At 34.9% G+C, this 25422-nt stretch overlaps 1 protein-coding gene across 2 annotated transcripts in view; it reads left to right on the top strand.

The window, feature by feature from the left end:
• The window catches only part of USO1 (USO1 vesicle transport factor), an 87569-nt gene that overhangs the window by 20601 nt on the left and 41546 nt on the right, over positions 1–25422 (top strand). For both annotated transcript variants that reach the window (XM_045789711.2, XM_045789693.2), the window contains exons 2-7: positions 2589–2675; positions 2753–2817; positions 11344–11420; positions 21791–21891; positions 22336–22438; positions 22593–22648. In XM_045789711.2, the coding sequence (XP_045645667.1) occupies positions 2589–2675; positions 2753–2817; positions 11344–11420; positions 21791–21891; positions 22336–22438; positions 22593–22648 (489 nt within the window). The remainder of the gene's footprint in view (positions 1–2588; positions 2676–2752; positions 2818–11343; positions 11421–21790; positions 21892–22335; positions 22439–22592; positions 22649–25422) is intronic.

The raw sequence follows: 25422 nt of genomic DNA, 5'->3' as shown, positions 1-25422 counted from the left end.
GTACTGGGACTCAGTACTCCATGGGAGATGGGAATTATAGATCTAGAACCAGTGCTTGAGGTTTGGGGCTAGGAGAAAGCAGAAAATGCCTATAAACGATTTCCTATTCATACTATCAGTTATAAACTACCTAGAAAAAACTTGTACAAGACCCAAGCAGAGGAAATTAGTCATACTTAGGAACACTATTTTTGGCCTAAGAAATTCCAGAAGCTGAGAGTAACAAGCATCATGTTTTCAAGAGATAATTATGTAATTTTCCTAATGGTTAAAAAAAAAAAAAAAAAAAGAAAGAAAAGGAAAGAAAGAAAAAAAATCGTGGTAGAAACAGATCAACCAGTTTAATAAAGAGAAAGTTGTATTGTTTGCATTTTGGAAAGTCAGTGTAATTATTATGAAAGTAAATGCAACTTAAGGTAGAATAATTTCTAAATGTGAGCAGTTAGAATAAATAAAATCAAAAAGTAAAGCTAGGCTTGGTTATCATACTATATCTGCAGTATGAAGAAATGCAAATCAGCATAGTAAAGACTTAGAAATCCTGCAGTGCAGAAACCTATTTAATTTTGTATAACCTTGTGTTTCCTGCTGCTTCTGTGATCATTAGAAATCTATTAATATCTTCTGGGACACTAGAAGTCTGCAGAACATAATTTGGAACACACTATATGTATTTAAACACCACTAATTCAGATACATAGGGTGCAAAAGTGTGAGTGATATGCCAAAGTATTATTTTTAGACTCTTAGTAAGAACTGTCACTAAAGAGTGAATGATAACCTAAAATAGTAGCTGTTAGAACTTTAAAGGACCTGAGTATCATGGTTTTAAAAACTGTTCTTTATCAGATGTTTTCAAATATTTTCATCCAGAGTGCCTGGGTGGCTCAGTTGATTAAGCATCTGCACTGAGCCCCAACATCGGCCTCCCTGCTCAGCAGGGATTCTGCTTCTCTCTCCCTCTGCTCCCCCCCCCCCCGCTTGTGTGTGTGTGTGTGTGTGTGTGTGCGCGCGCGCACGCTCTCTCTTGCTTTCACTCTCAAATAAATAAAATCTTTGAAAAAGCCAAATATTTGCATCCAGTCTGTGGCTTATCTTTTCGTTTTTTTTTTTTTTAAAATTTAAGACATGCAGTTAATTCTTATATCTGTTACAATTTTTTTTTTAATTTCTATTTTTTTGAGAGAGAGCAGAGGGGAGGGGGCAAGGGATGTGGAGGTGGGAGGGCAGAGAAAGAGAATTTTTTTATTTAAGATTTTATTTATTTATTTGAGAGAAAGCACAAGCAAGGGCAGGCAGAGGGAGAAGCAGGCCCCCCTCTGAGAAAAGAACCGGATTCGGGACTCAGTCCCAGGACCCCGAGACCATGACCCCAGCCAAAGGCAGACACTTAACCAACCAAGCCACCCTGGTGTCCCGAGAGAGAATCTCAAGCAGACTTCCTGGTCAGCATGGAGCCTGATGCAGGGCTCCATCTCATGACCTGAGATTGTGACCTGAGCCGAAATCAAGAGTTGGAGTCTTAATCAACTAAGTTACCCACGCGCCCCTGCAGAATTTTTTAAATGCAATTTTACATACATAGTTTGATACTTTTGCTTTTGGTACTTGGGCTCATAATTTAGATCTAGTTTTACAGCATGCTTTTCTTTTTTCCCCCACTGTTTATTATCATAGTATTTTCCCATTAGTACAGTTAATTGTTTTGAATAGTTGCATAGTATTCTACCAAAGAACGTACTACAATTTATTTAGTTTTTCTTCTTTTGGTGGACAGTTGTTTCCAGTTTGTTTCTATTGTAAATAATGCCAGAAGGTTTATTTTAAAATTCAGCTTGAACTTTCAATTCCTGCAAATTTATTAAAAGGTTTTATAATAGAAGCATTTCATCTTTATAGATCTTGAGGCACACTTAAAATTTTTGATATATCAGTTCTTGCTTTTCTTGTTCAAATACTTCGTAGAAACATTAGGGTGAAGTTTTAATGTAAACAAGTATTTAAAAATTTTTTCTATTTTATTTAATTTTTTAAAAGATTTTATTTATTTATTTGACAGAGAGAGAGAGAGTGTAAGCAGAGGGAGCGGTAGGCAGAGGGAAAGGGAGGAGCAGCCTCCCTGTGAGCAGGGAGCCCGATGTGGGGCTTGATCCCAGGACCCTGGGATCATGACCTGGGCTGAAAGCAGACACTTAATCAACTGAGCCACCCAGGCATCCCTAAATTTTTTTTTAAATAACTTCCCATCTTCTACCATAACCCTGCTTCCCTCTTGGCTCAAACAGTTGTAAATGGAATGTTTGGAAAGTTCTGATTCTACTAATGATTTCTCTTAATTCCTCAACTTATATGACTTATTTAACTTCTCTTCCACCACTTTTTCAGGAGTCTGTGAAAAATCTGTTTCTCTGAAATAAGATTATAAAACCACCTAAATAGTTATTTAGATTTGTGAAAGACCATTTCCATGGCATCCCATTTGTTGATTTTTTTTTTTCAAAATTAGATGGTATAAATTTAAGGGGGAACTGCATGTTTCTTTTTTGTTTTTTGGATTCCATTAATGCTATTTCATTTTTCCATGACAGATTCAAAAGCTTTGTGACAGAGTGGCTTCATCTACTTTACTAGACGATCGAAGAAATGCTGTGCGTGCTCTCAAATCATTATCTAAGGTCAGTAATGCTTTATCACTTACTAAGTTTATTAAGCTAGACATTAATTACTTTAACAACATTTTTCTTTTATGCAGAAATACCGCTTGGAAGTGGGTATACAAGCTATGGAACATCTTATCCATGTATTACAAACAGATCGGTAAGTCTCTTAATGATTTTTCTCCCTAATTTTTCTTGCAATTTTAATTAATTTGTTTTAGAGTCACTGTTCTAGAAATGATTAACTTATTAAGTTTATTAAGTTTTTATTGTCAGTTGTTTCAATAAATACTGGACACAGGGTGCAAACCACTGTGCTAAGCATTAAGACAGACATAATCTCAGGGGTTGAAATCTTTCCATTATATAAAAATGAAGTGAAGTGACTTCTCATTAAAAACTGAAGATTTGGGGTTTGAATTGGGCAATTGGATGTTTTGATGTTCACGTAGATGTACTGTAATATACTATTCTATAATATAATATGCATATTATTGTATGTCGGTTATCCAGACTTGCTTTTTTGGAGAAATAAACTGGACTAATAGAGTGAAGTGTTAAATCTGAGCATGTCCTAAGACAAAGGTCACTCAGCCTATTTTTATCTCTTTCAGTTTCTCTTTAAGAGATTTTATCTGTGTCTTTTTTTTTTTTTTTTTTAAGATGTATTTATTTATTTCACAGAGTGAGCACACATGCGGGAGGGAGGGGCAGAGGGAGAAGGAGGCAGATTCTCAAGCAGACTTCATGCTCAGCCCAGAGCCCGATGCAGGGCTCTGTCTCAGGATCCCAAGGTCACCACCTGAGCCAAAACCAAGAGTCAGGCGCTTAACTGACCATGCCACCCAGATGTCCTGCATCTTTGGTTTTAATTAACAACTGTGCATGGATAGCTTTCAAACATCTTACCTCTGATTAAATATATATTACAACCTTTAACTGCTCAATGGATATTTCTACCATATCAAGATTTCTCAAAGATATCTCAAATTCAGAATGTTCAAGAGTTAATTTATCTCGTTTTCCTGCTCCTAACTCCTTCATCCCACCATCTCCTTCAACTGCCTTTTGACCCAAGTCCAACCTAGTTGCTAGCGCCTTTCCATTCAAGCAAGAAACTATAGGATTCGTGCTGAACTTACCCTCTCCTTAACCCATTATGCTCATCTAGACCAAAAACCAGCTGGAATCCATGAATTTCTCCCAATTTCCTTTCCTTGTTAATCTTTAGTTCTGGCTTAGTATCAGTGACTGAAACCATTTTCAGAGCCACTGTATTAATTATCTTTATTATTATTATTACTTTCGCTGTATAACAAATTATTTCAAAACTTCATAGCTTGAAATAATATTTATTTATTACCTCACACTTCCTGTAGATCAGAAATTCAGCAGTGACTTAGCTAGGTGGTTCTGGCTCAGTCTCTCATGAAGTTGCAGTCAAGATTTCAGCCAGGACTGCAGTCGTCTGAAGGCTCGATTGAGAAGATCTGTTTCCAAAATGGCTCACTGACCTCGCTGATGGCAGGAGGCTTCATTACCTTACCGTGTTGCTCTACTAGGCTGCTTGAACATCCTTATGATATGGTAACTGGCTTCTCCCAGAACAAGCAATCCTAGAGACAGCAAAGAGAAAGCCACAAGGCCTTTTAGGACTTAGGCTCACAAGTCACATACCAGCAATTCTACCACATTCTGTTTATTAGAAGCAAGTTAATAAATACAGCATACACCTAAGTGGAGGAGAATAGGTTCCATCCCTTGAAGGGATCTGTATCAAAGAGTTTTTGAACATAGTTTAAAACCACCACTACCTCCAAAGTGTATTCTTTGCCCCTGATCTTTCTGTCCCTCCATTCAGGCTGTGCGTTATAAGTCTGATGTATAAATCTTTTTTTAGTTAATGCATTTCAGCAGCTCAGTGCAATGTGAAGTCTAAGTTCTTTTTTTGTTTTAAGATTTTATTTGTTTGAGAGAAACAGAGAGAGCACAGCCGGGGGAGGGGCAGAGGGAGAGGGAGAAGCATACTACCTGCTGAGCAGGGAGCCCAGCTCAGGACTCAATCCCAGGACCCTAGGATCAGACCCTGGGATCATGACCTGAGCCCAAGACAGACGCCCCACTGATTGAGGCACCCAGACACCCCTGAAGTCTTAAGTTCTTAAAGCAAAGCATATAAGCTTTTTTTTAAAGGTCTTGCCTGTCTAACTTCAGAGTCTCTTTTTCAGTTATATTTCAGCAATGCCCAACTGCTTGTTCTTACCAATTAGGACCTTTCCTCTTCTCAGACAGTACAACCCACATTGTCTACCTTTTCAAAACCAAATAATTCTAATGTATTTAAATAAATGCATTGGATGTGTTAGGATTATCTGTTTTATTGACATCATAGTAAATAACTGTGGTAGGCAGAATAATAGCCCCCCAAGGATGTTCAAATCCTTATTACCACAACCTATGAATGTTACCTTAGAGGGCAAAAGGGACTTTGCAGATGTGATTAAGGACTTTGAGATGGAGAGATTATCCTACATTATCCCGGTGGGCCCAGTGTAATCCCAAGGTTTCTTAAACGTGGAACAGGAATGCAAAAGAGGAGGTCAGAATGAGGTGATATGAAAGATCTCGACCTGTCATTGCTGGCTTCAAAGATGGAGGAAGGGGGCCTCTAGAGAACTGCAAAAGGCACAGAAACAGATTTTCCCCTAGAGCCTATAGAAAGGAAGGGAGCCCTGCTGAGACCTTGATGTTGGTGCAGGGAGACCCATTTCGGACTTCTGACTTCCAGAACTTTAAGATCAGATATTTGTATTGTTGAAGCTGCTAAGCTTGTGGTAATCTGTTATAGCATCAGTTGAAAACAATTACAGTAAACTAAAGTTAGTCATCTGCTTTACGTAATATTCCAGGTTAGAGAAAATGGACCCTAGATCAAAGAACTTCAGTGCGATGATGATACGTACATATAATCTATAATGTTTCTTTTTTATTCCATGTACACCTTTTCTCACTGAGTCTTAGGAAGTTAGTAATGAAATGACTAACATCTCAGTATGGAAAATGGAACGCTTACCTGTTATGTAAAGTGACCTTTTTTGTCACTTTAAGTGCACAGCTGAAAATGAATGTGTAGATATTCTTTTTTTAAAATATTTAATTTATTTATTAGAGAGAAAGAGAACACAGAGGGAGAGGGAGAAGCAGGCTCCCCGCTGAGCGGAGAGCCTAATGCGGAACTCGATCTCAGGACCGCGGGATCATGACCTGAGCCAAAGGCAGACGCTTAACCAACCAAGCCACCCAGGCGTCCGGGTAGATAAATTTTGAAAGCATGATGGATGGTGATGGCATGTAGAGTGGAAAGTAAGAGTGAGACACAGGACACAAAGATTCAGTGAATATGAAGAAGTGATTAGGAGTGATAAAGCGAAGATGATGGACAAAGTGGATCACAACCAGATGTAAATCTCGAAGTAGGCTTTAAAAATAATTACTTATAAAAAATACTGTTTGTCATTTTGTTTTTGAGAAATTTTGAGGAACATCTTTTTTTTTTTTTTTTTTTTTTTTTAAAGATTTTATTTATTTATGTGACAGAGAGACAGCCAGCGAGAGAGGGAACACAGCAAGCGAGTGAGAGAGGAAGAAGCAGGCTCCCAGCAGAGGAGCCCGATGTGGGACTCGATCCCGGAACGCCGGGATCACGCCCTGAGCCGAAGGCAGACGCTTTAACGACTGCGCTACCCAGGCGCCCCCATGAGGAACATCTTTTAAGAGAGTATTAAGGAACTGGGAATAGAAAGAAATTTCCTCAAAATGATAAAGAGAATCTATGAAAATCCAGAACACCAGATGCAATGGTGAAAAACTGAATGCTTTCCATGTAAGATCAGGTACAAGATCACAGTGTTCCCTCTAGCCACCTCTATCCAACACTGAAATGGAAGTTCTAGCTAAAGCAATTGGGCAAGGAAGCAAAATAAAAGGTATACAGATTGGAAAGGAAGAAGTAAAATTACACATACTCACAGATGATATGATCTTGTATATAGAAAATCCTTAGGAAAAAACAATCAGAACTAATAAATTCAGCAAAGTTGAAGGTTACAAGCTCAATATAAAAAAACCAATTATATTTCGATACACTAGCAATGAACAGTTAACAGAATTAAGAAAACAATTCCATTTAAGTAACATAAAAATTAAAATACTTTGGAATAAATTTTACTAAAAAAGTACAAGAATTGTACACTGGAAACCGCAACACATTATTGAAAGAAATTACCCGAGACTCAAAGAAATGAAAAGACATTCTGTGTTCATGGACAGAAAGAAGGAATATTATTAAGATGGTAGTGTATCCCAACTTGATTTATAGATTCATACAATCACTATAAAAATCCTAGTTGCCATTTTTGCCGAAATTAACAAGCTGATTGTCAAATTTGTATGGGAATGCATAGGATCCAGAATAGATCCCAAACTACCTTGAAAAAGAACAAAGTCGAAGGGCTCATATTTCCTGGTTTTAAATACTTAGCACAAAATGATAGTAAACAAGACTTTGTGGCACTGGCATAAGGACAGATATATAGATCAACAAAATAAAAAGGCTAGAAATAAAGCCTAACATACATTTGAACTGATTTTTGGCAAGGATGAAAAGACCATTCAATGGAGAAAATTTCTTCAACAAATAGTGCTGGGACAACTAAGTATTCACTTCACACCATACACAAAAATTAGGTCAAAAGGGATAAAGACCTAAATGTAAGCGCTAAAGCTATAAAGCCCTTAGGAGAAACACAGGCATAAATCGTCAAAACCTTGGCTTAGGTAATGGTTACTTATATAGGACACCAAAAGCGTAAGCAAGAAAAGACAAAACAGATAAACTGGACTTTGTCAAAATGAAAAACTTTTATGCTTCAAAGGACCCTATCAAGAAAGTAAAAAGACAACCCAAAGAATGAGAGAGAGTATATGCAAATCATATATCTGATAAGGGACTTATGTCCAGAATACATATACAATTCAACAATGAAAAGGTAAGTAATCCAATTAGAAACAGGCAAATGGGTGCCTGGGTGACTCAGTCCGTTGAGCGTCTGCCTTTGGTTCGGGTCATGGTCCTGGGATTGGGCCCTGCGTCAGGCTGCCTGCTTGCGGGGAGCCTGCCTCTCCCTCTCCTCCCCGCTTGTGCTCTCTCTCTTTCTCTCTCAAATAAATAAATAAAATCTAAAAAAAAAACACACCAAAACAGGCAAAAGATTTGAATACAAATTTCTCCAAAAAAAGTATACAGATGGTCAATAAGCACATGAAAAGATGTTCAAAATAGTCATTAAGGAAACGCAAATCAAAACCAAGTGAGACACCAAGTTGCACTCACGAGGATGGCTGTTAAGGGAAAAAAAGAGGACAATAACAAATATTGCTGAGGAGAAACTGTACCTTCAAACACTGCGGGTGGGAATATAAAATGGTATAGCCTCTGGAAATATAGCAGTTCCTCAAAAAGTTAAACATGGAGTTACCACATGACCTGACGGTTTCATTCTTATGTATAAAAAATGTTCACACAAAAACTAATACATGAAAATTCATAGCAGCTTTATTCATAATAGCCAATAAATGAAAATAGCCCCAATGTCCATCAGCTGACAAATGGGTAACAAAAGGAGGTATATCCCTTCAATGGACTATTGAGCCATAAAGGATGAAATGCTAATACATGTTGCAACATGGATGAACCCTGAAATACTGTTCTAAGTGAAAGAAGCCAGACACAAAAGCCACATATTACATGATTCCATTTATATGAAGTGTTCCAAATAGTCAGACCTATAGACACAGGGGCGCCTGGGTGGCTCAGGCGGTTAAGTGGCTCAGGTCATAATCTCAGAGTTGTGAAATCAAGCCCTGCGTTGGGCTTGTGCTGCGCATAGAGCCTGCTTAAGATTCTCTCTCTTCTCTCTCTCCCTGTGCCCCTCCCCCCCCAAAAAAACCTCCCAAAATCTGTAGACACAGAGAGTAGATTAGTGCTTGCCAGGCACTGGGGGGAGGAGGGTATAGGGAATGATAACTAATGGATACAGGATTTCTTTTGATGTGATGAAAATGTTCTAGATTTTGGGGCGCCTGGCTGGCTCAGTCAGTGGAGCTTGCAACTCTTGATCTCAGGGTTGTGAGTTCAAGCCCTATGTTGGGTGTAGAGATGGCTTAAAAATAAAAGCTTTAGGGACACCTGGGTGGCTCAGTCAGTTAAGTGTCTGCCTTTGGGCCAGGACATGATCCCAGGATGCTGGGATCAAGTCTCACATTGGACTTCTTGCTCAGCGGGGAGACTGCTTCTCCCTCTGCCTGCAGCTCTCCCTGCTTATGTGCTCTCTCTTTCTGTCTGACAAATAAATAAAATCTTTTAAAAATATTAAAAAAATTAAAGCTTTAAAAAAAAAGCAAAAAGAAAATATTCTGGATTTACGTAGTGGTGATGGTTGCACAACTCTGTGAATATACTAAAGCCACTGAAATGTATACTTTAAAAGGGTGAACTTTATGGAATACAAATTATATCTCAGTTTTTAAAATGACTATCTAGGTGTCATGTTTTGGAAACAGAAATTAGACAACTTTCAGGCTCTGAGTGTAGGTCTTAAGAAAATGAGCAGTCTCTCCTCAATATGACTATAAAAGAAGCAGACCCACAGACAGATGGAGAGTTTCAGGCTATGTCAAGATAGGGAACAGAGGGGTGCGTGGGTGGCTCAGTCGTTTAAGCGTCTGCCTTCGGCTCAGGGCGTGATCCTGGCGTTCTGGGATCGAGCCCCACATCAGGCTCCTCCACTGGGAGTCTGCTTCTTCCTCTCCCACTCCCCCTACTTGTGTTCCCTCTCTCGCTGGCTGTCTCTCTCTCTCTGTTAAATAAATAAATAAAATCTTTAAAAGAAAAGAAAAAGAAAAGAAAGGGAACAGAGCTCTTTGTGATGCAGCCAAGAATGAAGGGGATTCAGTAGAAGCATTCTGAGAGTGTTAGTTGGAAAGGCCAGGAGAAGAAGCATGAAACAGTAAGGAAGAGGGGCGCCTGGCTGGCTCAGTCTGTAGAGCATGCGACTCTTGATCTCTGGGGTCATGAGTTCGAGCCCAAGGTTGGGCAAAGAGTTTACTTAACGACAACAACAAAGCAAACAAACACTAATGAAGATGAGACATGGAAGGAGATGGCTACAGAATACAGACCTTTCTTTGCATTCCTTGAAGTTAGAAAAAAAATAACTCAGAACACTTTGAAAACAGAAAGCAATAAATATCAGAGGCAGGGGCGCCTGGGTGGTGCAGTCGTTAAGCGTCTGCCTTCGGCTCAGGGCGTGATCCCAGTGTTCTGGGATCGAGCCCCACATCAGGCTCCTCCACTAGGAGCCTGCTGCTTCCTCTCCCACTCCCCCTGCTTGTGTTCCCTCTCTCATTGGCTGTCTCTCTCTGTCAAATTAATAAATAAAGTCTTTAAAAAAATATATCAGAGGCAAATGGAAAGGGAATTTAATTTAGCACAAGAAAGGGAATGAAACACAAGAAGGCTTATAGAAGCTTAGCTTTGTTGTCTAAGAGGCACGATAAAATACCAAGCAGCTCTTACGTGATACAATTATAAGTTCATACATTCACGGGCTAATGGTACACCCTACTTCCAAGCATGGTGCCTGGCACATAGTAAATGTGCAGTAAATGTTTTTAAAAATCTATTTCTTAACGTTTATATCAAGAATACCTAGGGCCACCTGCATGGCTCAATCGGTTAAGCATCTGCCTTCAGCTCAGGTCATGATCTCAGGGTCCTGGGATCAAGCCCTGCATCCGGCTCCCTGCTTGGTGGAAAGCCTGCTTCTCCCTCTGCCCCTTTCCCTACTTGTGCTCTCTCTCTCTCTTTCTCCCTCTATCTCTCAAATAAATAAATTAAATCTTAAAAAAAAAAAAACCAAAATTTGTCTGTCAACAACTATAATCTCATAACTCCCTGATTTTATAAATAGTATTATTTTTACCATAAGTTTTTTGTTTTGTTTGTGTGTTTGTTTGTTTTTAGAAAATAAAGTATAGAGCAGGGAAACAAATTCTAGTAGTCCAACCAGGGATAACACTGTTAAATATATATATATATATAATATTTAATATATTATATTATATTATATATATAAATATCATAAAACATTTATACAAACATAAACACCCATAAAATTACCTGGGTTATACTAACTTTGCTGGTTTTAAAGTTGAATTTACTTTAAAAAATTTATAAGTTTTTAAAAAGTGTATATAGACACACACAGGAATGTAGATGTATTTTTTGCTAAATGGGGTCATTCTGTACATTAATTTTTATATTTAACTATTTTCTACTGGCATTTTATCAAGGGTGTTTTAATTACCATGTCATTAAACATTCTTTAAAAATACTGTTTTTCATTGCTGCTATACTTTTTTTTAATATTACCCATTTAGGTTGCTTCTAATCTTCCACTATTATAAGTAACCTTTATACATTCTTTAAGTTGCTACTCTGCTACTTTCTTAGCATAGATTTTAAATTAATATTTTATACTGTCTTCCTAAATAACTGTCTAAAAATGATCATAACAGTTTACACTCTAACTAACAGTGTGTAAGTGTAATAATTTCTTTTTTCCAGTTCGGATTCTGAAATAATAGGTTATGCTTTGGACACACTATATAATATAATATCTAATGATGAAGAAGAAGAAGTAGGTAAGTTTCTTTTATTATGGTTTTTTTTTTTTCCTTCTATTGTGTTTCTCTACATAAAATAGCATATGCTGTATATCCTGGAGTTGTGCCAATTTTGCTGGTTTTAAAGTTGAATTTATTTTATAAATTTATTTATAAGGGTTTTTTCTTTTTTCACCAATAAAGGAAAGACCTATGCTTAGTCCCAGAAAAGTATATTTAAAATGATTACTTTGTATGTTATTTAGAGATGGACTTAGAGTCTTCTTTTTTATAAAATACTTTTTTCTTCTTCTTCTTCTTTTTTTTTTTTTTTTTTAAGAGTCGGATGCTTACAGAGCACCTAGGTGATTCAGTTGGTTAAGCATCCAACTCTTGATCTCATCTCAGGTCTTGATCTCAGGGTCATGAATTCAAGCCCTGCATGAGGCTCCACACTGGACATTGAGCCTACTTGGGAAAAAGAAAAAAGAAAAAGATGCTTAATCAACTGAACCACCCAGGCACCCCTTTTTTATAGAACATATATATGTGTGTGTGTGCGCATATATATATATATATATACACACACACACACACATATATATTATTTTATTTTTATTTTTAGATTTTATTTATTTATTTGAGTGAGAGAGTGACAGAGCACGAGCAGGCAGAGGGGCAGAGGGAGAGGGAGAGGGAGAAGCAGACTCCCCGCTGAGCACTCAGGGAGCCCGATGTGGGGCTCAATCCCAGGACATGAGCTGAAAGCAGACGCTTGACTGACTGAGCCACCCAGGTGCCCCTGTAAAATATTTTGCCCTTTTTGTATTTGCATTTAGTTAGACAGTATGAATATTAGTAATTTCAGGTTAAATAAATCATTTTTGGCTATTAAAAAACAAACTTTTATTTATGTGTTATTGTCTGGTGAGCAATATGAAATTAGAGGGGTTTTTCCTAATAAATACTTAAACTTTTAACATAGGACTTTCGTTAGTTTATAAAGAGCAACAACTTATTAAATTTAAAAAATTTCTTTACGTTAGTCTGGTGTGAAATGATACAAATCAGTTTAAAATTCACACACTGCTTTGGTACATCTTTCTTTTCCTATTTTAGTTTCATATTACTTGCATATTTAAAATAAGGTAGTCTGTCATCTTACTATATTGTCAGTATGTGAAATACTTAACTACAAGTCTATATACATTTCTTTCTATATATTGTAAAAACGTATTCCTTGAGTAAGATTTGACAATGCTATTGAAGAATGCATTCTTCACATCACATTGGCTGTTGAAGGACATAGTGGGTGTTTCATTATTCTAGACAACCAGAAAGGTGGGCATATTTGTGTATTTTAGAAGTTTAATTTAGATTATAATTATAAGATCTTTCGAAATTCTAAGTAGACAAAATTATAAAGAAATGTAGATAATTATAAGTTTGTATATATTTATTATGATAAAAACAGAGCAGAAATATATATAGGTATTAACTTCACAGAATACCAGCAATAGGAACATTTGAAACTGGGTCATGTCGAATGGTCACAGTTTCTTGGACTTAAATATCCTTTTTCTTAAATTTGTATTTCTCTGTGGTATCTGGCTAACAGCTTAACTTTATTAATTTCTCAGGGGTAAGAAAATCTTTTTCTTTTTTTTTTAAGATTTTATTTATTTATTTGAGAGAGAAGAAAGCACAAGCCGGGGAGGAAGGGCAGAGAGAAAGAGGGAGAAGCAGACTCCCTGCTGAGCAGGGAGCCTTACGTGGGCTCGATCCCAGGACCCCGGGATCATGACCGGAGTGAAAGGCGGACGTTTAACTGACTGAGCCACCGAGGCGCCCTGAACAAATCTGTAGTAAACATGTTTGGTACCCATGGCTGTCAGTCACCAGACAACACTTAAATACAATGCACACAAGAACACACTCTGAAGAAAAAGACACTTCTCTTCCTAGTTATTTCTCAGATGAGAAAATCAGGTGCAACACACTTGTTAGAACACATTACAATAAAAGACATTTTCTTTCTTTTTTTGTTTTTTTAGTTTCAGATAGAATTTAGCTCTTTTTCTAGTCTGCAACAGATAATTTTTGTATTTTAAAAAATCATGGAGGAGCAATATTTTTAGTTAGGTGGTTTTCCTTCATTATAAATTTATAATATAATCATGTTTAGAGTCCAGTTTTTTGTCTCTATGTATTTGGGCACTTTGTTTTAAATTCAGCATCCAAAAATGAATCTTTGGATAAAACAAGATAAACAGTTCCTTCAGGAAACAGCAGTAGAGTCACTTTTTCTAGGGAACATTAACATTATATTAAACTTTGTTCTGAAAATTCACTTATCCTGAAGGACCAATTTTTAAAAAATGTGGATATTGAGAAATATGCTCTTCAGTTCTGTTACTGATACTTTTTCTCTGTTCCTTCATCAAAAGGTAATTCTTAGCTGATATAATGAACTCCATTTTAGAGTTCTTTATCTTGGGGATATTTACAGTCCTTTAATGATAAATCTGTCTCATAATCCTGAATATATAGTATATGCTTGCTATATCTCTTTTAGGCTATCTCAGATTTTGAATAAAATGAATGAGCCTTTTCTTCCAAGAGATTATGTTACTTATTTGACATTTTTAAGCTCTTATTTGTTTTATTGTGAATACTGCTACATAGAAACTGTTTTCTTCATCACCTACTTTTTATTTATATATTTTTGTCTACCTTTTCAGATGATGTTGAAGGTAAAAGATTGCATTTACATATGCATGATGCTTTTAGGCATAATTTCTGGTAATATAAAAGGACACTGTCAAGTGATGTTTCTTCTGGCTGGTAAAAAATGTTGAGATTTGTTTCACTATATTAGAATTCCCTAATTAAAGGGAAATATTTGATAATTTTATATTGCTATTTATTTTTTCTATGTCTACTAAGTCTATTCATTGTCCAGAACATAGAATATATTCTAGTACATCTTTTAACAACATTAAAGCTTTTTCTCTGGCAGCATAGTCTATTCAAATTACTTTTTGTGTACTTCTTGAAGAAAACTTTTGAGGCAGTTTATTTAAAAATAAAAATTTTTGAATATGTATACATACATATGTATACATATAAATTTCACATATATTCAACAAGAACTGGAAGGTATTCTAGTTTAGAGAATACTTATATGTTGATATTGTCCCTTTAAAATAATGCATGCACAATAATGTCTGGTTAGTGACACTTTTTATATTAATTCATAGAACTCACCAACATTGTCTTTCTTTTTTCTGGTGGCTTGTTTCCAGTTCCATTTATTTTTAACATTAGTATTTCTTTTCCTCATAATTAAAGTAACCAAGTTTTATTTTGTTTTGCCATTTTTCCTGCGATCCTTAATTTTTTAAAAATGAGGAGGGGAGTATTCTTATCTAAAGTAGGTTTAAAATGTTGCATAACAAAATAAACTATACTTAACAAAAAACTAACTTATCCAAGTGTGTAGCCTTAACCTTTGTGATGTTTGAATCCCTTGTTTGAAAGCAGAAAATACCAAAGCATGATGCCTTTACTCTTGTAAAAATAAGCTGGTTTCCTTGCTGGGTAATAGAGATTAGTCATAGTTGTTTCTATTATTGTTTCCTCATTTTTGTGTAGAGCTATAAAATTTACAGTGCTTTCATGTCCGTTGTCTTATTTGAGCCTCATAGCAGCCTGTGAGGTATGTGGTATTTTTCTCTTTTCTAAAGATGAGAAAAAATAATTAATTAATTAAAGATGAGAAAATAGAAGCCCAGAGATCATGTAACTTACATAATATCATCTAGTGAGTAGGATAACAGTATTTTTTAAAAAGATTTACTTCTTTATTTATTTATTTTAGAGAGAGAGAGAGAGAACATGAGCAGTAGGGAGGGAGAGGGAGAATCTCAAGCAGACTCTGTGCTGAGTGCAGAGGCTGACACAGGGCTTGATTTCACAACCTTGAGATCACAGCCTGACTTCAAACCAAGAGTCGGATGCTTAACCAAAGGTGCCACCCAGGCTCCCCAATAGTATTTTTTAATATACTTTTTTTTCTAAGTATCCCATAGATTTCTTTTTGTTTGTTTGGTTTGGTTTGGTATTTTTGTTTGAAGTTTTTATTTAAATTCTGGTGTGTTAAGTAGATTTCTGATTTAATAAATTGTGGCCATTTTTCTGACTAGATTATCTTTAGTAAATCTTGTAATTTAGGATTTAGACATATTAAAAACATTAAAATTATATTAAATTATATTAAACTATATTAAAAAATACAGATGTGCCTGTTTAATGGAGCACAGTGTAGAAGTTTACTTGATATTTTTTCACTATGAGTTAGGACTACTTTTACTAGAATATCTTTCTATAAAGCAGTTTTGTCCTCTGTAATACAGGTTATGAACTTTATATGGAATGGAATTCCAAAGAGAAGGTCCAGAAATATTTTTTGTTTTTATGTGTTTTTTTTGAGAGAGAAAGAGAGCACGTGAGAGCGTGTGTGCGAGTGGAGGAGAGGGCGGAGAGGCAAAGGGGAAGAGAGAATCTTAAGCAGGCTCCAGGCCCAGCACAGAGCCTACCTTGGAGCCCACCGCCAGGCTCAAACTCAGAACCCTGAGATTATAACCTGAGGCAAAATCAAGAGTCGGTCTTAACCGACTGAACCACCCAGGCATCCCCGAGAAATGTTTTTGAATATTGTTTATACCGCTGGAGAAATTAAAACTGTAAATAAACATTTGAAAATAAAAATATATATACATATTTTGTTAAAAGTCAGTCATGTAAATAGGCCTAAAATGTTTCCAGAGTATATAGTAAGGACTTTAAAAAAGCAATCTTTAATTTGATATAACGTTCTTAGACTTATTTTCACTATAGTAACAAAGGACCATTTAGTTCTTACATTTTCATTTATCTTACTCTAAAGGGTCATTTATTTTTACAGGCTATATAAGTATAACATATAGTATATAATGTATACAATGTAGAAAAAATAGACTTAGCTCTAGGAATTTTAAAATAAGTATATTGGGTAAGAGAGGATGGTTTACTTGTCTTATACCTTTGCTTACATGTAAAATAAATACGATTTCTCATGAGTTTAATTTTGGTTTATTGCTTTTAGATATAATTAGTGTAGTAGTTGGCTTATGTAAACTACTTATATATAAACTACTATCAATAGTTTAATTTACTGCTATATCAAAATAGTTTTGTATGTTTAATTGCTTAGCTAATTTTTTGCAAGGCTCTACATTAAAGTTCGGAAGTGCTGTGTTATGACTATAACTTAAAGGAAGTGGAATTTATCTCACACTTTTTTTTAAATCAACAATATTAAAACAGAAGAAACCATAGATCCTTGGAACAGAATCATATTTTACTAGTTCAATTCAAAACATAAATCTTAATTATATATTGTTAAGCTACAGTACTTTATACAGTATAGCTACAGAACAAATCAAATGTATTAACTCTTATTCTTGCCAAGTTATTAGCTTGTGCTCAATGCAGACATTGAATTAAACTTTTTCTTGGGTTAAACCTGCATTCCTTAAAGTGTAGCACAAAAGTCCCAGAGTCCTCTGTATTAAAAGGGCCCATAGTTAAATAAACATAACATACCATATTCCCCTCTGAAGCATCACAGAATTTACATTAATACAATAAGTGCTGAGAATTCTGCAGTAAAGAAACCTATTCAACTTTGTTTAATCCAGATACATTTGGGCAAAGGCGCTTGCTTTCATCAGATACTTACTAACATGCCACACTGTCCTGCATTTTGAGAAATACCCATAGATTAGTTATTTGCATTTATCCACATAAAAACTTTTCAGCATTTTAAAAAAACGTTTCATAGGAAGAATTCATTAAGTCTGTATATGTTTTTTTCCCTTCCTTTTTAGATTAGTTTTAATAATATTCTCCCAAATGTCAGTGACTTTTATTTTGAGCTTTTCTCTAGAGGTCACAATCTTTTGGCCCAAGGGCATTGTCTGCCTTATAAGCAAGGTTGTTTGACCCACTTAATATTTAAAATAAATAAGTTGCCGGTATTACAAATTGGGAGCATTCACATGAGATTTTGGATTTTATATTTTTGTTTTTAAAAAATCTGAGGACTGACAACGCTGGGCCTGCATTCGCACTTGGCAGTCAGTTGGTGCTTCCCCTAGGCAGGGCATATACTCTCCAGCCTTCCTGTTGTCTTACACCCAGCCTGCTTCACTCCCATATATTACTGTCTTGAGTTTTATATTACTAGTTGAGTTTTTACTCTCCACCATATTCGCACCACTGAAATAAAAACAAGATTCGGATTTCTTCTCCCTCACAACAGCTTTCTTTTTTGTTTTCTTTTTTTTTTTTTTTAAGATTTGATTTTATGTATTTATTTGAGAGGGAGAGCACACATGCATGTGAGAGAGTACAAGTTGCGGGGGGTGAGGGTGGACAAAAGGGGAGGGAGAGGTAGAAAATCCCAAGCCTGAGGCAGGGCTCCATCCTAAGGCCCCAAGATCATGACCTGAGCCGAAATCAAGATACGCATAACCCCACTGAGCCACCCAGGTGCCCCAGGACAGCTTTCTTGAAGTATAATTGAAATATAATGATTGCACATATATAAATGTACAATATGATGAGTTTCGACATGTATAAACCGATGAAACCATCACCACCACCACCAAAATAATGAACATATCCGAAAGTTCCTTTGTGCTCGTTTGTAATCAGTCCCTCCTCCTAGCCCCCATTTATTCACACATCTGCTTTTATCACTGTGGATTACTTTGCATTTTTCTAGAATTTTTTATAAATGAGATCATACAGTATATACTTTCTTCTTGGTTTTTTTTGGGGGGGGGGGTCTATCTTCTTTCCCACAACAATTATTTTGATTTTCATCCATGTTTATATCAATATTTCATTTTTTAAAAATTGTTGCGTAGTATTCTGTTTTATAAATATATAGCAGTTTGTTAGTTCATTGCCCCCTTGGTGGGCATTTGGGTTGTTTCTAGTTTTTAGCTGTTACATGTAAAGCTATTGTAAACATTCATATACAAGTCTTTGTGTGGACATATGTTTTCATTTCTCTTCAGTAAAAACCTAGGAGTACAATGGCTAAGGAATATAATAGGTGTATATTTAGCTTTATAAGAAATTTGCCAAACTTTTTTCAAAGTACTTGTACCATTTTACATGCCCACTGGAATGTGTATGAGAGTATATGAGAGTTCCAGGCCCTTCACATCCTCTCCAATACCTGATATGGTCAGTCTTTTAAAATTTTAGCCATTCTAATAGGTGTGAAATAGTATCTCACGGTAGTTTTAATTTTGTAATGAATAATATAATAATAATATTGAACAACTTTCCTTGTGTTTTTTCGGTCATCCATATAACTTTCTTCTTCGGCGAAGTGTTTATTCAAATCTTTTGTTCATTTTTACTGTTTTTTTTTTTTTAATCTTATACTTGAGTTGTAAGAATTCCTTATCTATTCTAGATACAAGGCCTTTGAAGTGTTTACTTCACAAATATTTTCTTCTAGTCTGTGATTTTCCTAACATTGTATTTTAAAGAGCAAAAGTTTTACATTTTAAGTCCAGTTTATTGATTTTTTTCTTTTATAATTAGACTGTTTCCTTTTTATGAAATCTTTGCCAAACTTAAAATCACTAAGATTTTCTCCTATGTTTTCTTTTTAAAGTTTTGTAGTTTTAACTCCTGTGATTAGGTCTGTGGTTTCTAGTTTTGCACTTAGGTCTATGATCCATTTTGAACTAATAGGTCTATTTCTGGACTTTGTATTTTATTGGTCTGTCCTTCTGCCAATAGGATACTGTCTTGATTACTATAGCTTTATGATAAATCTTGAAATGTTGATGTGTAAATCCTCCAACTTTGTTCTTTTTCAAAGTCCTCTTGGCTCTTTTAGGTTCTTTGCATTCCCTTATCAATCTTAGAATCAGTTTGTCAATTTCTACCAAAAAAGGCTGACTGAGATTTTGATTCAGATTCTGTTCAATCTGTTGATTGATTTGAGAAAAATGGACATCTTAACACTATTGCGCCTTCTAGTATAAGAGCACAGTAATATATTTATTTAGGTCTTCCTTTAATTTCTTTCAATGACATTTTGGAGTTTTCAAAGCATAATCCTGTTTGTTTGTGTTTTTTTAAGATTTTATTTATTTTTTTGACAGAGAGAGCGCACACAAGCAGGGGGAGCAGCAGGCAGAGGGAAAAGGAGAGGCAGGTCCTCTAGGAGCAGGGAGTCCGATGTGGGGCTTGATCCCAGGACCCTGAGCCTGGGCAGATGCTTAACCATCTGAGCCACCCAGGCACCTCCTCAAAGCATGATTCTTATACATCTCTTGTCAAATTTATCCCTAAATCTTTAATAATTTCTGGTGCTATTTTAAGTAGTACTGTTTTTTAAATTTCAGTTTCTAATTGTTCATTGCTAGTATGTAGAAATGCGGTTAAGTTTGTATATTGACCTTTTATCCCATAATTTTGCTAACCTCACTTACTAGTTCTAATAGCTTTTTTATAGATTTCATAGGATTTTTTACATAAATATATCACCTGTAAATAAAGACAGTTTTATTTCTTCCTTTCCAATCTATATGCCTTTTATTTCTTTTTTCTGCCTTATGGCACTAAGATCGCCAGATCACAATATTGACTAGAAGTGGTAAAAGTAGATATTCTTGGCTCTTTACTGATCTCAAGTGGAAAGCATTCAGTCTTTCACCATTAAGTATGATGTTAGCTGAAAGTATTTTATAGATGCTCTTTATCATCCAGTTTTGTGACTTTAAGTATCATTTATATGTTTACCACTCATGTGTATGTCCAACCCAGACTTCTCCAATGGCACCTATGTAACCATGGGTTTATCTAACTGCTTATTACTTGGTATTTCTGCTCAAATCTTTATAACGTGTCTCATACTTGACATGTCAAAATGAAACTTCTCTCTGTACTCTCAGCTTGCTTCTTCACAGTGTTTTTCATCTCAGTAAATTCCAAATTTCATAAAAAATTTCATAAAAATTATTACCACTAAGTCTACGCTATCTTCACTCCTTTCCTCGATTATTGCTTCCCTGTTGTCTCTATTGATTGTCTCCCTATTTCCCTTGTTCCCCTGATATTCTGTTCTCAGCACAGCTGCCAGAATAATCCTTTTAAAACTGAAGTATTTTGTAAGTAATGTAGTTTGAAGGCTGGAAACATTTAATTCTTTACTGACATGAGATGATAAGAGAAATATTTCCTAAAGTTTCTGAAGGGTAAACCCAGCGTATTTGAGTACTTAGTCAGTATTGAAAAACACTTCTACTTTTGCTCTCTTCTTTTTTCTTCAAATAATTAGATGTGATCATCACTGTCACTGTTGGATTGCTTGCTTTTCCTATCATCTGGGTTTTTTCCATTTCTAAACTATATTAATATTAAAATCTCACATTAGAAAAGAACTATTTGAGGGATCTTGACCGCCAGCTCCATTGATTTATAGTCATTGCCTGGAGCCATATGTAGAAAAGGATTAGGTGTGTCTGGCGTGGGTGCGGATATGGGGAGTAGTATATTTGCACTCTCTACATTGCATATATAGCATAGGCAGATTTTAAATGATAATTTGCTTTGGTAATCATTGCTTTAGTTTTTAGTGGTCCTTTACATTTTTTGACATTGAAACAATACATAGTTTAATCTCAAGACTGTTAAGTCTTAAGGACAATTATAAAATCTTCTAAGGAATGAATTAAAATTAAATGTTAAATTCTGATTTTATTGACAATCAACTTTATAGTATATGTATGTTAATTTTGTGAAAAAATACTGAAGAATATGCAGATGATTTGTTTAATTTTATAATTAAATTATTTAATATAGTAACACTAACAGTCAACAAGGACTCTGTGTTCAATAATGTTTTCAGGGGGAGGGTGATTTTGAGGTATGATTTATACACAGTGAAATTTACTCTTTGTGGTTGTATAGTCCTGTGTGTTTTGGCATATGTGTGCCATAGTGTAATCACGATCATATTTGAGGTAGAATATTGCCATCACTCTACTAAGCTCCCTTGTACCCTAATTAGAAGTTTGACCTAAAAATGTCTTTGGAAAGATGTGGGAATTTAGATGTCTTTTCTTTGAATATCATATTTAAACATTTAAAGAATAACTGTTTATTTAAATGACATTTAAAGTTATTTAAGGATAAGCTTTTCAGCATAATTGTGCTATCACTGCCAGCCACACTGTTCTAAGAAAATTATCATTTCTGCTTAGCTCCCTCAACAAAAAGGGTACTTTAAAATAACATAGCATCATATTGAAGTACTTTATCTTTGAATATTACAGAAGAAAATTCCACAAGACAGAGTGAGGATTTGGGAAGCCAGTTTACAGAAATTTTCATTAAGCAGCAAGAAAATGTCACTCTCCTGTTATCTTTATTGGAGGTAAATAAAGAATCTTCTACTTTTGTCATCTTAATAAGCTTTTTTTTTTTTTTTTTTTTTTTTGCCTTTTTGGGTGTTATTGAGGAAGCAACATATGCATACCTTTTTAAGGTCATGAAATTTGTTGTATCATTGCAAGAGATTCACATGCATATTTTAAGGACTGTATAATTTGTTAAAATATGTCTGCTTTTTTCCATTTTTATTTTACCTAGGCAGGAATGGTTTAATCAATTTATATTAACTATTTTCTTTTTATTTCTTTTTTTTTTTTAATGATTTTTTATTATATTATGTTAGTCACCATACAGTACATGCCCGTATTTTCTTTTTATTTCTTAAATTACTTTTTAAAGTTTGCTAAACTATGTTTGTAGTTTTTGGTACCACTGTTAGTTGAAAGAAATGTTTTTCTTAAAAATATTTTAAATTCTTATATTGCAGGAGTTTGATTTCCATGTCCGCTGGCCTGCTGTGAAGCTTCTTACTTCTCTTTTAAAACAACTAGGACCTCAGGTGCAGCAAATTATTTTAGTCAGTCCCATGGGTAAGTGACTCATCTTCCTCAAATAATTTTGATTTGAAAGTGAGGATCATTCCTAAAGAGGGAGACTGAAATGATGTGTTAATAAATTGTATAATTTAAAATCACTATTTGTATTTTGATCTGCCACTGTTTTTCACATGGTTATATGTTCTAGGTGTTTCAAGATTGATGGACTTATTAGCAGATTCCAGGGAAGTTATACGTAATGATGTAAGTTAAATTCGAAAAATGAGTCTAAAAATATGCAACTTTTCTCCCCCCTCTCTTGTAAATGAAATCTTTGTTGATCCTTATTCAGTGTCATAAGAAGTTAGATTTGGAAATTGGCATTGGCCAATCTTTCAGACCTTTTTAAGTTATATACAAGACCATTTTATTTCTTCGTTTCCTGCCTATCCGTATTTTGGTGTAGACAGATGATTTTCATATTCAAATTTCTGCTTTCCACAAGTTTAGGATTTCTTCCATCTTTTTTTGAAAGGTTATACTGACACCAGAAAGAGTAAAGGAAACACCCCCAGACATTGAACTGTGTAAACATTGAACATTAAACATTGTATATGTTGCATTGCGTTTGGAATCCTCACCCTCATTTGATTGAGTATGGATTTCAAAGGATTTTCCTTGTAATCTTCATTCAACTATAGAGCATGATTTGCTCTGGAGTTATTTTCCATTCTGATTTATTTTATTATTTGCATATAAGTTTGAATATATTGTATTGGTGTGGTATTTTTTTTGTTGTTTGAACATTTTTCTGGTTGTTATCTACAACTTGATCAAGACTGTAATACTTTTTTTTAATTTTTTTAAATACTTTTAAAGATTTTATTTTTTTAAGTAATCTTCATACCTGGTGTGGGGCTTGAACTCACAACCCTGAGATCAAGAGTCTTCCACTCCACCAATTGAGCCAGCCAGGCACCCCTAGACTGTAATACTTTAGACAACAATTGGAAAAATCCTTTTAAAATTAACTTCTAGAGCTAAGAGAGCATATCAGGTTAATCCATTCTCCATTTTAACACTGAGAAGCCAAAGACTCATGGAAACCAAGTGATTTGTTGTTAGTGATGTCTATTCATCTTTGTATATATGGTAACTGGCCTGTGCCTTTCTCATCCTAACTGCTAGTAAATACCATTTGGTTTGCTCTTAGCCTCACAACTGGTTAGTTGCAAAGCAGAGACACAAGTGAAGTGCTCTTGACTTCTAGTTCACATACACTGTTCCTTTTTTTAACTTTGTATTTAACATTTTGTAGTATGTATGTCAATGCAGTATTATAAGGGGTGAAATAATATAGTAATGTAACTCTTGAGAGGGACATTTTTAAAACTATTATTCTTTTAAGACAAGTCTTAAATCCCATCTACTTAGGGATTTTGAACATCTTTCCTTCACGAAAATATCACTATATATCTTAAACTTGATGTTGTTCTGTTCTTCTCTTGGCCTTCAGTATAAATAAGATGATACCATACAGATCTTTTTTTTTTTAATTTTCGATTCTATTTTATTTTATAATTTATTTATTTATTTACCTCTTTTTCTTTTTTTAAGATTTTATTTTAAAGTAATCTCTACACCCAACATGTGGCTCAAACTTACAACCGTGACATCAAGAGTCACATGTTCCACTAACTGAGCCAGCCAGGCACCCCACCATGTTAACGATTTAATGAGGAGATTCTCTCGTCATGGATTGCTATTAGTATCATTTTGATTTATTTTCATTTCAGATAGAATTTGTGTGTGTGTGTGTATAACTGTATTAGCTTGGTTTTTAAATATGACATTTCCTTTAACCCCTACTCTTTTTTCCTGCTCTCAACCTTTTTCTCAATTTTTTTTGGTTTTTTTTGGGTTTTTTTCTTATTGTTTTTTAAGGTAGGCTCCAAGCCCAGCACAGAGCCCAGTGTGGGACTTGAACTCATGACCCTGAGATCAAGACCTGAGCTGAGATAGAGAGTCAGACGCTTAACCGTCTGAGCCACACTGTACCCCACCTTTTTCTCAATTTTTATTTGAGACAGATAAGATGATTCTCTATGTTGCTTTTCATTAATTTTATGATTAGGGATTAAGTTATATATTTTTGTAACTTCTAGATTCTTGGTTTTTATGTTTTGCAGCTGTCCTTTTTTGGGTTTAGTAAACCTGTTCATTTGAATTTTTTGTGGCTAATTACTATCATAACATTATGTAATATAACACAACATAATACACCTCAGTTGACACCAGCGACCAGAGGCAACTAAATGGTACCTCTCGTAGTTCTTATTGGCACTCTGTGATTGCCTGGAACAATATACTACCCTTTTGCCTTCTTGTGTCTTTTTCTTTTTTTATTCTTCTTTAAAAATAATTTTCTTTTTTTCTGTTTAATCAACTTTCTAATTGTACTCAATGATAGTTGTCAACATTGACTAGCCTCCCTGGGTGCATATCAGTAAAGATTTTTAGCCCCACTTTGTTTTATATTTGAAACATTAATTTTGATCTGGATTAGAGAATTAGTTGGTCATTTACCATAGATGCACCGACACTATCCTATTTATGTATGTCACTTAGTGCTTAAAAATTAGCAAGAAGGATTGAAAAACTCAGGAGTTAAGTATGTGCTCACTCCTAAGTGATAGACTGTAATTCCATTCTTTAATTTTTTATTATGAGAAATGTAGACACATACAAAAGTAGAGAGAGCACAGACAAACCTGTCCCCTACACCCATCAGTTTTCAAGATTTTCTTATATTGTTTCATCTACCCCTCCTTTCACCACTGTCCTTTATTTTTGACTGGAATATTTAAAAGCATTGAAACAATCAGCATAATTTCACTATTACATACTTCCATATACATACTATATATGTATATCCTGATATAACTATAATGCCATTATCACATTTAACAAGTTAACAATGGTGTCTTAGTCCTCAGTTTCAATAAGATAACCGTTACATATTCAGGTTTTCCATTTAT

This window comes from Ursus americanus, chromosome 8 (assembly GCF_024610735.1).
Source record: "Ursus americanus isolate L20-20 chromosome 8, mUrsAme1.1.p, whole genome shotgun sequence".
Lineage (NCBI taxonomy): Eukaryota > Metazoa > Chordata > Mammalia > Carnivora > Ursidae > Ursus > Ursus americanus.
The sequence above is the reverse complement of the archived record's forward strand: the minus strand, read 5'-3'. Positions and strand labels throughout refer to the sequence as shown.